The 12,625-nt window shown below is 66.2% G+C and overlaps 1 protein-coding gene across 3 annotated transcripts; it reads right to left on the reverse strand.

The window, feature by feature from the left end:
- Nucleotides 1-660: 660 nt before the first annotated feature.
- CLCF1 (cardiotrophin like cytokine factor 1) lies at nt 661-12,625 on the reverse strand. 3 transcript variants are annotated; one of them, XM_051966565.1, is made up of 3 exons: nt 10,747-12,625; nt 3,349-3,515; nt 661-1,886 (listed from the first exon to the last, which is right to left on the reverse strand). In XM_051966565.1, the coding sequence occupies exons 1-3, from the start codon at nt 10,760-10,762 to the stop codon at nt 1,392-1,394; spliced, it is 678 nt and encodes a 225-aa protein (XP_051822525.1). In that variant the 5' UTR covers nt 10,763-12,625; the 3' UTR covers nt 661-1,391. The 3 variants fall into 3 exon arrangements, with proteins under 3 accessions (XP_051822525.1, XP_051822524.1, XP_051822523.1); XM_051966564.1 differs by lacking the exon at nt 10,747-12,625 and adding an exon at nt 9,524-9,795; XM_051966563.1 differs by lacking the exon at nt 10,747-12,625 and having other exon boundaries at nt 3,349-5,990.

A 12,625-nucleotide genomic window follows, 5' to 3' on the forward strand; every position in this document is an offset into this window, starting at 1 on the left:
CCTGCTTTACAGATGAGGAAACTGAGGCACAGGAAAACCAGATTTTCTCAAGATCCCAAGTAGCAAATTAGCTCGTTCTTTGGTCTTCCTCTATTTTTCTCCTCACATGCTCCCCGCCGGCCTCCCCGGAGCACAACCCTGGGCTCTCTCTCCTCCCCCTCGGCCAGCTCTGACCGCAGGCCTCTCCCCCATCCTCCTAGAAAGTTCCATGGTGAACGTGAGTCCTTAAAGTATCAGGCTGGTCCGGGACCCTGCACCCAGGTGATGCTTAATGAATGTGTACTTCGGCTCGAAGAGGAGGGGGATTCCAGCCCCCTCCCCCTGCAGTGTTTCCCAAACCTCACCCCACGGTTTCTCTGCTTCCCCTCTCTGGGCAGCCCACATTTCTTGAGCCCTGGCTGCTTTCCCAACACTTACAGCCAGACCCAAAGGATTTCCAGGTAGTGTAGTGGATAGAGTGCTGGGCCTGGAGTCAAATCCAGCCGTAGACCCTGACTAGTGCGACCCTGGCCAAGTCACTGAACCCTGTGTGCCTCAGTTTCTACATCTCTGAATGGGTTGGAGAAGCAAGAAAACCCCAAACAGGGGCACGGAGGGTCAGGAACCAGGACTACTTTAGGGACAAAGGGGAGCCGAGGCGAGGCAGGGAGCAGCGGAGGCTCTGGGGAAAGCATTTTATTTGTTAATACAAGAATAGAAATTCTGCAATAAATACCATCTAATAAATAACGTCTCCAAATAAATAAATATTAATACGAACAAACTGAGAGTCGTGAGTGGATGGGGCTGGGGGCTGGCCCAAGGGAGCCGCCCTCTTGTCATCCCCCAAATGCTACCGTCCTCAACAATGTAAACTTTTAGGCAATTCTGTGACTTTGGCTGTCCCACGGGGGCTGGGCGGGGCGCCCCAGGGAGAGGGGAGCCCCTCGCGTGTTAAGGAGAACTGGGAGGCGAAGCTACCGCCCGTGCCGTGTTCGGCGTCACCGTGGCTTTTGGTGAGAGGGAACCCCCGGGGGCCGCCTCGGCCCCCCGCTTCTTTGGTTTTGGGGGATTCTCATCTCTTCCTGCTTTGGACCCTGGGTCACTCCGTTTTCCCCAAATTGGAAGCGTGGGGTGGCTTAAGGTGAGGAGATGGGAGGAGGGATGGTCAGGAGGCTTGCCCCCATAAGGCACTTCGCGCAGTGAGCCCCCCCTTTCCTTGTCTGACTGCGCCAATCGCCGCAGCCGGCTGGGATGCTGGGAGCCTGGAGCCTGAGCACTGTCCACTCTCCCCGCCTTGCCCCTGGCTCCCTGAGGGGGCCTTTATTGCATCACTTTCTGTGAGAATGGGGGGGGCTCCTCCCTAGGAGGGGGGGAAGCTCACTGCGAAGGCGGAGAAGGGAGGTCGGAGGTCAGAGGTCAGAAGCAGGGACCTCCAGGCGCAGAGTGACCGCCGGCGCCGAGGACTGCATCTTCTTCTTGAGCCGGTTGAAGTCTTTGGCCGAGCGCCAGAGCCAGGTCTGCAGCTCCTTCAGCAGCCAGAAGTCATCCATCTTCTGGAGGAAGTCACTGTGGGAAGGGCTGGGGGCCCAGGCGGGCTCGGCCCCCTGGGGGGGCAGCGGGTAGCCCAGGGCGGCCATGACGCCGGCGATGCTGCCCAGCAGGCCCTGCAGGCTGGTGCAGAAGTGGCCCAGGCTGCGCCGGAGCTCGGCCGTGGCCGCGTGGCGGTCCAGGCCCCGCAGGTAGCAGAGCAGGTGGCTGTAGGCCTGGTAGTTCTGAGCCAGCCGCAGGCGGTCGTTGAGGCTCCGCCACACGTCCAGGTTGACCGTGGCGCTGGGGAGGGCCTCGGCGCTCAGCCTGGGCGGGTTGAAGTCAGGCTCGTTGAAGGGGGGGCCCAGGTAGTTCAGCTGTGGGAGGGAGAGGGCGATGGAGCCGGCTCTCGGCGGGGAGCCCGTCCCCCGGGACCCCGGCCCGGTCCCTCCCCCCACCGAGCCACTTCCTGTTCTGCCGCCGCCCCCTCCCGTCCTCCACATCCAGGCCATAGTCAAAACATTAGCAATGGGGGAGCTCTCCGGGGAGACATGTGCAGAGAACAGAAAGCAGAGGGATTTACACATGGTGGAGGCTCAGTAAATATTTGCCGAATGATTGGCTGAGTCCTGGGGGGAGCCCACAGATGTGGGAGGAAGGCAGACCGGCGTCCAGAGCGACAGGAGAGCGGGAGAGAGGGGGAGGGCGGGGGAGGGCCCGGGCCGGGCGCGGGGGCACCGCGGGCACCTGGGCAGAGGCCCTGCCCGCGGGAAGGAGATCCTGGCTGACCTCGGGCAGAGGGGAGGCAGACCGCAGGGGGTTAAGGAGGGAGGGGGTGGAGAGGAAGCGGAGGCAGGGGTGTAGACCACTCCTTGGACAAGTTTGGCAGCGAAAGGGAGGCGAGAAATAGGTCGGGAGCTAGAGGGGCAGCGGAGCCGGAGAGCGTGGCGCCTGTTGGGAGGTGACAGAGAGGAAGGAAAGCCATCAGGGTCCCCCTGGATGAGCCGGGGGGGGGGGGCGGGGGGAGCAGAGCATCTCTGACCAACTCCCCAAAGCGAATGCCCGGGGAGGGGGAGGGGGCGGGGGATGAGATGGGACCCGAGCCTTTGCCAACTGTGGGGTAGGTCCGGGGGCCCAGGGGAAGGGGGTGGGGAAGCGATGCTGGGCTGGGAGAGCTGAGGAGGGGGGCGAGGCTTGGGACAGGCGAGGGCCCAGGGGGAGGTTCACACGCTGACAAGCTCAGAGACAAACTAATTTCCTCGGTGTATCCTGGGGCCCGAGCCAGCTCCCCCTCCGCCTCCTCCCCTTCCCTTCCCTGGCTCTGGAGCAGGGTTGGGGTGTGGGGGAGGAACAAGGGGGAAGGGGGGCCGGTTCCCTCCAGCGCCACCTTCTCCTCGGGCCCGCCGCCGCTCCCGGCTCCCCCAAAAGAATTCCCGGGGTGCCCACCGACAACGCGGGTCCCCAGCGCGCGCCCCCCGAGGCCCGGCCGGGCTGGGGCAGGTCAGGCGGAGGGGAGGCCCGGGGCCCTGTGTGCGAGGCCGGGGCGAGCCAGGACACAGGAGTGTGAGGTGGGGGCCGCCCCCACCCTGGGCCCCACCCGGGCAAGAGACACCACAACACGGTGTAAACAGAAGAGACTTCCCCAGCCCCCAGGGGGAGGAGGGCGGGCTGCTGGGCTGTCAGCCAGTGGGGCAGTCCTGCCCACATGCCTAGTCCTGGGGCCGGGAACGGGGAAGGGAGGGGGAACCAGGGGGGAAGGAGAAAGGCCGGCCCGGGGGATGCTGGGGCTGGGGAGCGCGCCCCCCGCCCCTCCGACCCCGGCCCCCGGCCCGTACTCACATAGGTGCCGGCCAGGCTGCGGAGCTGGTGCTCCAGGTAGCGAGTGAGGTCATAGGTCTTCTGGATGGAGGGGCCGGGCCCCGGATCCCCTGTGCGATTGAGGGCCGGAACCGCCGGGAGGTGCCAGAGCACGGTGCACAGACAAGCCAGCATCCCCCACGAGTCCCCTGTGGGCGAGAGAGCGACCGAGTCAGAGCCTGAGGGGGGGGCAGTGGGCACCGCGGGGGCTGTGCCCACCTCTGGCTGGGAAGGGGGGTAGCAGAGACCCAGAGGGACGGCGTCTGCGGACGGTTTCTGGCCCGTGTGGAGGCGTGAGTGTGAGTGTGTAAGTGTGACTGAGTGTGGGTGTGTGTAAGTGTGTGAGTGGGTGTGACTGAGTGTGAGTGTGTGTGTGAATGTGTAAGTGTGTGTGAGTGAATGAGTATGTGACTGAGTGTGAGTGTAAGTGTGTGAGTGTAAGTGTGTGTGAGTGAATGAATGTGAGTGTGTGTGATGGTATGTGTGTGACTGAGTGTGAGTGTGAGTGTGTGTGACTGAGTGTGAGCGTGAGTGTGTGTGACTGAGTGTGAGCGTGTGTGTGACTGAGTGTGAGTGTGAGCGTGTGTGACTGAGTGTGAGTGTGAGCGTGTGTGTGACTGAGTGTGAGTGTGTATGTGACTGAGTGTGAGTGCGAGTGTGTGTGTAACTGAGTGTGAGTGCGAGCATGTGTGTGACTGAGTGTGAGTGTGAGTGTGTGTGACTGAGTGTGAGTGTGTGTTAGTGTGTGACTGAGTGTGAGTGTAAGTGTGTGAATGTAAGTGTGTGTGAGTGAATGAATGTGAGTGTGTGTGATGGTATGTGTGTGACTGAGTGTGAGTGTGAGTGTGTGTGACTGAGTGTGAGCGTGAGTGTGTGTGACTGAGTGTGAGTGCGAGCGTGTGTGTGACTGAGTGTGAGTGTGTGTGACTGAGTGTGAGTGTGTGTGAGCGTGAGCCTCTGTACCCCTTTGTGTCTGTGGCCACGGGGGAGCGTTAGCTGAGAGCCGTCTGGCCCCAGTGTCCGGGGCTGCCCGAGTGTGGCCGAGTGGGGGCAGCCTCGGGGGCCGGAAGGGAGGAGGCCCTCATCTCCCGGCCTCGGTTCTGGCCATCGTATGTCCCCATCCCTTTCTCAGTTTCCCTGCCTGTTCCGTGTGAATCTGGTCTTGAGGTGTGAAGGGGAGCCTGGTGACCTCTCCCACTCCTGCCCTGGGGCCTCCAGAGGGAGAGCGGGGGCAGCCAAATTGGGGGGGGCCTTTAAGTGGAAAGGGGGGGGAATCCGGTCCCGGGAGTGGGGTGCAGGCGTGGAGCCTCCCGGGGATCCCGGGCTCTGCTCCAGGGGACGCCCCAGGGGAGGTCGGGGCCCCTTCCGACTTGGGGAGTCCGACAGAGCAGGTTTGGCTTGAGCGTGGGGTCTGAGTCAGGGGTGCTCCCCGGCCTTTGCAGGGCGGGGCGGAAGGGCCGGGGCCGTGTGCGCCCCAAGGTGTGGAGGCTCCGGGACGAGGCCGGGTTTCCTGGGAGCCGCCGACGGGACCATGATGGCGGCCTCTTTGGGTTGGGCTGAGTCACATCCGAGGACGAGGGTGAAGCAGCCGGAGAGCGGCCGGGCTCGGGCTCAGGGCTGGGCTTGAGTGGGATTAAGCCGGCGGCCGGGTCGGCCCGGGGAGGTTCGAGCTGCTGGCGGCTGAGATCTCTTCCAAGGTTTTAGGTTCGGGGCGAAGGATGAAAGAGGCGGGATCGCGGTGGCCCTGGGCCCAGGCGCATCCTCGGGGGGCGGGGGCTTGTGGTCGGGGCTGGTTCGGGGGCGAGTGTGGGTGAGCTGGGTCTGAGGGACAGTCAGGAAGGGGCGACTCGCAGACGTGGGAAGGAGCGGGCTCGCTCCGGGAGGACCTGGCCAGCTCTGCCCCTTAAGATTGTGAGACCCTGGATAGGGAACTTCTTCCTGTGCGCTTCAGGGTCCTGGTTTCTGAGCCACCCCCGCGCAGCCTGCCCCGGCCCCGCCTGCGGGGGGCCTTTCTAGGTGGAAGAGGTCCCTTTCACTCGGGCTCTGGAGCCGCGGAGAGCAAAGCCATCATGAGGGTGAGGGAGGGAGAAGGGGCTGCTCCATGCGCCCGGGTGCCCGCTTCCTTCTCAGGGAGGGACTCACGCATTAGCCACTGGGGGGGAGGTGCATTATGGGGCAGAGACCCCGATGTCTCCGGGCCAGGGGCCTCCGGGGGAGACGGTGCTTCTGCAGCCCGAGGACAGGTCCTGGCCACGTCCCCTCTGCCGCCCCCCGCTCTTGCGGCTGCCTTCCTTCCCTCTGCTAAATCCCACAGCCGGAAGGGACCCTCGGCGGGACCCCAAGAGGCCTCCCGACCGCCCGGGGGGGCTCCCGGCTCCAATCCCTGAGAAAGCATCGCCTTATGTTAGGAATCGGCCGAACGCTGGGAAGGATGTGGGCCTAGGGTGCCCATCCAGCTCCCGGGTGCGGTGGTGGGCTTGGCTAAGTCACTTCTCGGGTCCTCAGTGAGAAGCCGGCCCAGGATGCCAGGATTCCCTTCTCCGAACGCTGCCGAGCCCAGGCCTCCCCCTGCCTCCGTACCGGAGCCTCCTCTGGGCTCGCGGTCCCACGGTCGGCACAGCCCCCCCCCGAGCCCTTCGCTCCAGGGCCCCCCAGCTCCACGGTGGCCATCGCGGGCCCTCGGACGTGGGGCCAGGCCCATCCGGGCCCTGTGGGGCGTCCCTTGGGAGCGGGCCCCCCCCACAGGGGGAGCTGCCTTTGGATAAACAAGAACCTCCTCATCTGGGCAGAAAACGGCTCGTGAAATTAACCAGACGAGGCCGGTGTTTCCAGGAATATTTCAGTTCTGAGGTAACCGTGTCACTGCTGGGGGGGGGGGGGCAAGGAGGGAAGGGAGGAGCGAGGAATAGGATGGAGAGAGGCAGCGGGAGGGCAGGAAGCTCCAGGAGAGGAGGGGGGCACGAGGGCAGCGGGAAGCAAGGCTGCCCGGCCCCCTCCCCCCAGCTCCAGGCTCTCTCCCCTGCACCTCAAAGGTGGGAGGAGGGCAGGAGGGGCAGAGAACACCTGTGGAGCCAGGGTCGGGCCGGGAAGCCGGGAAGCCTGGCTCCCGAAAAGGGAGCCCTCCTGTCTGCAGCCAGCCGCAGCTCTGCCTCCCCTACCTGGGATGGAGCCTGGACCCTAGAGCTTGAGCCTGGATTCTAGAGCTTGAGCCTGGACTCTAGAGCTTGAACCTGGACCCTAGAGCTTGGAGCCTGGACTCCACAGCTTGAACCTGGACTCCAGAATTTGAGCCTAGACTGACTCTAGAGCTTGAGCCTGGACCCTAGAGCTTGAGCCTGGACCCTAGAGCTTGAGCCTGGACCTAGAGCTTGAGCCTGGACCTAGAGCTTGAGCCTGGACTCCAGAGCTTGAGCCTGGACCTAGAGCTTGAGCCTGGACCCTAGAGCTTGAGCCTGGACCTAGAGCTTGAGCCTGGACTCCAGAGCTTGAGCCTGGACCTAGAGCTTGAGCCTGGACCCTAGAGCTTGAGCCTGGACTCCAGAGCTTGAACCTGGACTCTAGAGTGTGGCCGGGGCCTCTGTGAAAGGATCCTGCTCCCTGCTCCTTCCCCTCTGGGGTCAGGGGGGCCTGGGCCATCCCTGTGGGGCGCTGTGGCCCAAGAGGCCCCCTCCCCTCCCCCAGCTCTGCCTCCGGCTGCTGCAGCTTGATTGTTTACATCCCGTCTCCTCGCTGTGTTTATAAATCCAGCTGAGCACGTGAGGAGCTAATGAGCCAGCTCAGGTTTCCTGCTGGAGCCCCCAGTCCCTCAACCCCCAGCCCGGCCCCCACCCGGCCAGGCCCCTAATTCCATCCAGATCCCCGGGCCCTGGGAACGAGGGCCCGGCACATCCTCGCATCCACACGGCCCACGCAAGCGCACGGCCGCCCCGCAGGCTGCACACGCAGGCACACACGTGTGCGGGAGCCTCCCCCCCAGCCTGGGCCCTCAGCCTGCCCTCAGCCGGCCGGCCTGGGGGGCTCGGAGGCCCGATATGCCGGGGAGGGCAGAGCCCGGGAAAAGAGCCTGGTCCGGGCCCCTGCGCCCTCGAGAGCCTCGAACCAGCAGGACGCCAGAGGCCTGGGCCAGAATGCACCGGGCCGGGCTGAGGATCCCTTTGCACCCGTTAGAAATCTGGGCTCTCAGGAAGGGACCTTGTTTGGGGACTCCCGGCCGAGGAAGAAGGCTTGGCCCAGGGAGACTTTTGAAGGCTCTGCCTGTTCTTGATTCAGGAGGAGCAGGAAAAAGCAGGGGAAGGATGACCTAGTCCCCACCCCCTCATTTTACAGAACAAGAAACTGAGACGGAGACCCCACACTCTCCCTCCCCAGAGGCTGGGATTCAAGTGCAGACCCACTGACTCCCCTCTCCACTGCCGATTGGGGGGACTCAGGGCCCCAGTCTGGCAGCTGGGGGGGAGGGGAAGCAGCCAGCCCCCCCTTCTCGTGCTCCCTCACTTCCTTTCCTCCAAGGTCTCCCCCCACCCCTCCTCTCCCGTCCCATTCCTCGGCCTTGAGTAGAGTACAGAGCTCCGTGGGTCCCTCTTGGGAAGGGAGCTGGGCCCGCAGGGAGAAGGTGGGCAAGCCCCGGGGCCAGGGACAAGGGAGGCAGGGAGGAAACAGCAAGGCCATGTCCGCGAAGTCTGCACGTGGGACAGCAGGGCTGTCACAGCCTTCCGAGGGGAGGTCCGGGCCACCCGAGGAGGGGCAGGGAAGCCGGGAGGGGCCCCCAGAGGCCCAGGCGCCGAGGCAGTGCCGGGGCCCTGCTGCCTCCTCAGTCAGGGTGGGGAAGGAGCTGCAAGAGAGCGAGGGCGAGTGGGAATCGGAGAGCAAGGGGCCAGAGCAGTGAATGGGGAGGCAGCCCGGCGTGGGGGAGAGGTGCTTGTGAATGGCAGAAGGAGGGGGCGAGGAGGGCTCCGCTCCCCAGGCCGGGCCGGGGCGGGAAAGGCTCCCCTCGGCACTCGGCGCTGTCCTGCCGGCGGCTGTGGGATTGTGGGGGACCGCCGGCCCGCGCGGCACAGCGTGGCACTGGGACGCCCGCATCTCTGGGTGTCCTCGCCTTCTGTGGGTGGCCCGGGGCGGGGAGGGGGCCCCCCTCTAAGGTGCCTGCTTTCCGAGCCGGTGGCCGGCCCCAGCTGCTCACTCTCCCTTCACCTTCCCTTTCCCACCAGAAGGAGAAACTAGTCCGTTGGAGGAGGAGGAGGACGGCCGGCTTAGGTGGGACTCTGGGGGCTGAGGAAGGGGCCCAGAGAAGGGGAGGGGCCTCCGTGGGAATTCGGCCGGCTGGTGTGCTGGGGCGGGGGGGGGCGGGGAGGGAGGGGCAGAGAGGCCGTCTGACCTTGGGAAGTTTGGGAATCACTCGGGGGTCTTCGCTGGGGGAGGAAGAACGAGCTGGAGCGGAGGCTAGCTGTGTGGGAGGCTGGGGGGGCGGGGAGGTCAGGGAGATGTGTGCGTTGACGGGGCAGTTTGGGGGGAAGTTATTTGGGCGTCCCTGGGAGGGGTTAGAAGAGTACCCGAGGGATGGGGAATGAGGCGGTGGGGGCGTGCGGCTTACGGAGGTCCCGCTTTCTCCGTTCGAACCCCAAAGCAGTGACCTTGCTCTTCCCGCCCCCTCCCCCCGCGGCGCCTCCTTCCCCCTGTGTGGCCCCTAAGCCCCCGGCCCCGCCCCCACTCCCCCCCCTCACTCCTGGGAGCTTCTCCCTTCCCAGCGGCGGGGGCGGGGTCAGGGGTACAGACGGAGTCTCTCGAGCCGAGAGATGCCCTTTCCCCCTCCCGTGGCGAGTTCCCACCTCCAGGCGCGGCCGAGACGGAGCGGTTCCCTCCCCTCCCTCCTCTGCCCTCCCCCGGGGCTGAGGACTAACTAACTCTCTTGGCCGCAAAGCGGAAAGTCTCCCGCCGGCCGCTCCCCCGGCCCGTGACGGGCTTTTTCCTGCCCGGGTCCGGCTGGGCCGCCCCCGCCCCCTGCACTAATCACTCCCAGGCCGAGACGGGGCTGGGCCGGGCCGGGCCGGCCTGAGTCCGCTTGGGCCGGCCGGGGCCGGGGGCGGCCCGCTCAGTCAGCATCCGCTCTGGCCCCCTTAACTTGGCCGGCTCGGCCCGAGCCGGCCCGGCCCCCCCTTACCTGCCGGCTCCCCGGCCACGGGGAGCATCGTGGGGTCCAGCCGGGGCTGCGCCCAGTTCGGCGCGCGCCCCGGCCCACAGAAGAGGCGCCGAGTCCTAGCGGCCCGGCCCGGCCCGGCCAAGCCCAGCCGGGCTCTCCAGGGTGGGCGCAGCGGCGGCGGGGGCGGCGGGGGGGACGAGGGAGAGCGGCGGAGTCCGAGCGAGGTGTTGGCCTCCCCCTCTCTTTCCTCCCTCCCTGCCTGTCTCCCTCCCTCCGGCCCTGTCTCGGGCTCCCCCCTCTCCCCTTCCCCTCCCTCTTCCTCTCTCCAACTCCCCCTCTTCCCTTCTTTCCTCTCTCTCTCTCTCTCTCTCTCTCTCTCTCTCTCTCTCTCTCTCTCTCTCTCTCTCTCTCTCTCTCTCTCTCTCTCCCTTTCCCTTTCTCTTTCCCCCTCTCTCTTTCTCTCCCTCTCCCTTTCTCTTTCCCCCTCTCTCTTTCTCTCCCTCTCCCTTTCTCTTTCCCCCTCTCCCTTTCTCTCTTCTTCTTCTCTCTCTCTCCCTCTCTCCCTTTCTCTCTCTCCTTCTCCCTCTCCCTCTCTCCCTCTCTCTCCCTCCCTCCCGCTGGCGTCTCTGGCGACTCGGGGGTGTCCCCCTTCCTCGCTCTCGGGCTCTGGCCCCCGGCTGCGTCCCCGTCCCTGGCCGGCCCCCCGGGCTCGGTGCCCCGGCTCTGGTTGGCTCGGGTTCTGGGTCTCCGAGGGTGGCGGGCTCTCCCCGCCCTCGGCTCGCTCGGGGCTCCTCCTGCTCGGCCGGGGCTCTCTGCGTGGCTAACGCGGGCTCCCTTTCTGGGGCTCGGCTGCTCCCTCCTTTGTGCGGGCGGCCGCTCCTTCCCTCCGAGTCTGGCCGGCCGGCCGCTGCCCGTCCGCTGGCAGTCCGCCGTCTGGCCGGCCGCCGGCCGTCTGTCTGTCCCGGGCTCTCCCTCTTCCCACCTCCCCGCCCGGTCGAGACGCGGACTCCCGGAACGCCACGGTCCCCCCCGGGGCCGACGGGGGGCAGTCTCCGGAGGCCGGTCCCAGCCTCGGGATCCCCCGGGGAGAGGGAAAGGAAGTGGATCTCAAGGAGGGGGGGGGGCGGCCGAGGGGGGGCTTGGCCCTGGCCTCGAGGTCCCCCGAAGGAAGGACGGGGAAGCGGATCCGGAGACGAGGGCGGGGGGCGGTGGCGGAGGAGATGGGGGGCCCGGCTCCTTCCTACCTGCTCGGAGGTCCATGGGGCCGGGGGCCGGGCAGGGGCCGGGCGCGGCTCCTCTCCCGGAGGCTGGCGGAGTGGGAGGGAGAGCCGCAGCTCTGGCGAAGCCTTACTAATCCCATCCGCCAAGCCCACTCGCAGGTTTTTTTCTCTGGGTTTCGGATTTTTTTTTTCGGTGTGGGACATTCTGCAAACTTTTTTTTTTCTTTTCTGACGTGTAAGGCTGTAACCACAAATTGTAGCGGCCCTCCCCGGGGGTGGGGGGAGGAGGGGGGAGGGAGGGAGGGGAGGGCTTCTCTCTCTCCCACAGCATCGAGGGGGGGGCGGTGGGTGGGTGAGGTGAGGCGAGGCTGCGGTACCACCCTGGGCCTCCGGGGGGAGGGGGAGTCGGAGGAGGGAGGGCAAGAGACAGTCTGCAAACACTGGGGAAGAGAAGGGAGGGGGTGCCGGCCGGGTCCCTTTCTCGCTCGCACTCCCCGAAGCGTTTGCCGTCCGCCGGACCCCCGCCCCGCTCGCCGCTCTCCGCCTCGGGGCGGCTGGGAACCGACCCCCATCGCTGGCCATCCTCGCCTCCGCCGGGTCCCCGCACGCCTTCGCCTCGGACCGGCTCCCCCAAGTCAATGTCGTGCCCCCCCCCCCGTGCCGGGGAGTGACCCCCCCCCGCCGGGGAGCCGGCCTCCCAACAAGGGATGGGGCTTTTCCTGGCTCCCTTTGTCTGGGCAGCGCCCCCACCCCCACCCTTCTCCCCTCTCGTCCCGCGCCTCCCCATTGTCCCGGCCGCTCCCCCGGCCCCCAGGCCGGGCCGATGCAGCAGGTGACTGAGGGCTGGGGCGCCCCCTCCCCCTCCGGCTCGGCGTGCCGGGACACCGGCCCGGAGACGAGAGCACTTGGCGCTGGCCTTTCCCCCGCAAGTTCACAAAGTTTGTCATTCTTGTTCTTAATGTCAGGGGGGAGGGGGAGGAGATTTGTAATTCATTAATCAGCACGAGGCACAGGACCAGTTTCAACACAAGAGGTTTCTGTGGGTGACTCAGCGGGAACTCTCCATTCAAGCCGGGAGGACAGACAGACGGCAAACTTCCCTTTGGGAGCCGCTCCCGAGGCCGTCTGGGACACTTGGCTCTCTGCTCTGGGCCGGGGAGGGAGCGCCGGGCTGCCAGCTGCCTTCCTTCGGGAGGCAGGAGGAGAAGGGACCTGGGGACCCAGGAGCCCTCCCCAGGCCCTCTTCTGGGTCTCCGTCAGTCTCGCTCTCTCCTCCCTGTTCCAAAGGCCACCGACCCGAGACCCCAGCCCCCTTCCGGCCCCTGTGCCTGGGGCTCCCCCGAGCCTCCCGAACCAGAAGCTGGCACCTGGGCGAACTGCTGGCTGCCGGGAGGGTCACTGGCCGGGAAGAGCCCAGGGCCTAGGGATTGCCTAGTTCTGAGGTGGGGAGGAGGCAGGGAGCCGCAGCGGGAGGGAGGCTGGGGGGACCCCCTCTCAGGAACGGACGCAGACGCGCTCCCCCCAGGAGCCAGGGCCCACCAGAGGGGGGGCTCCCCGTGCCCGGCCCAGTGCGGGATGGGAGCTGCTGGCAGGCCATCGCTCTGCTCCCAGGACAGCTCTTCCCTGGTTTGCAGGCTGAGCTGGGGAGGGGGAAGTTTGTTTTCAATTACCTCACTGGAGTGGGACAGACTTTGTTGTTGGATTTTTTGCTCTCTCTTTTCTCTAAACAAGCAGAGGAAGGGCTGGCCCGGGGCTGGGGGCAGCCAGCTTTCCGGGGACACCACTCAGCTCTGGGACCAAGCTTGGCTCCCAGGGAGAGGAAAGAGAGCCCCCGGTCCCAGCCCTCCCACCCCGGCTGGCCTTGGGAGCATCCCGGAGCTTCCAGGGGCCTCCAGGTGCCGGG

The sequence above is a fragment of the Antechinus flavipes genome, chromosome 6 (assembly GCF_016432865.1).
Source record: "Antechinus flavipes isolate AdamAnt ecotype Samford, QLD, Australia chromosome 6, AdamAnt_v2, whole genome shotgun sequence".
Classification (NCBI taxonomy): domain Eukaryota; kingdom Metazoa; phylum Chordata; class Mammalia; order Dasyuromorphia; family Dasyuridae; genus Antechinus; species Antechinus flavipes.

What these genes read in the sequence shown, in the direction of transcription:
- CLCF1 (XM_051966563.1), bottom strand. Translation starts at nt 4,053, where the DNA reads ATGCTCGCACTCACACTCAGTTACACACACACTCGCACTCACACTCAG. An exon ending in GCAGCCTGGCCGGCACCTAT is followed by an intron (nt 1,887 to 3,348) that starts GTGAGTACGGGC and finishes TCCCTCCCACAG; the next exon opens with CTGAACTACCTGGGCCCCCC.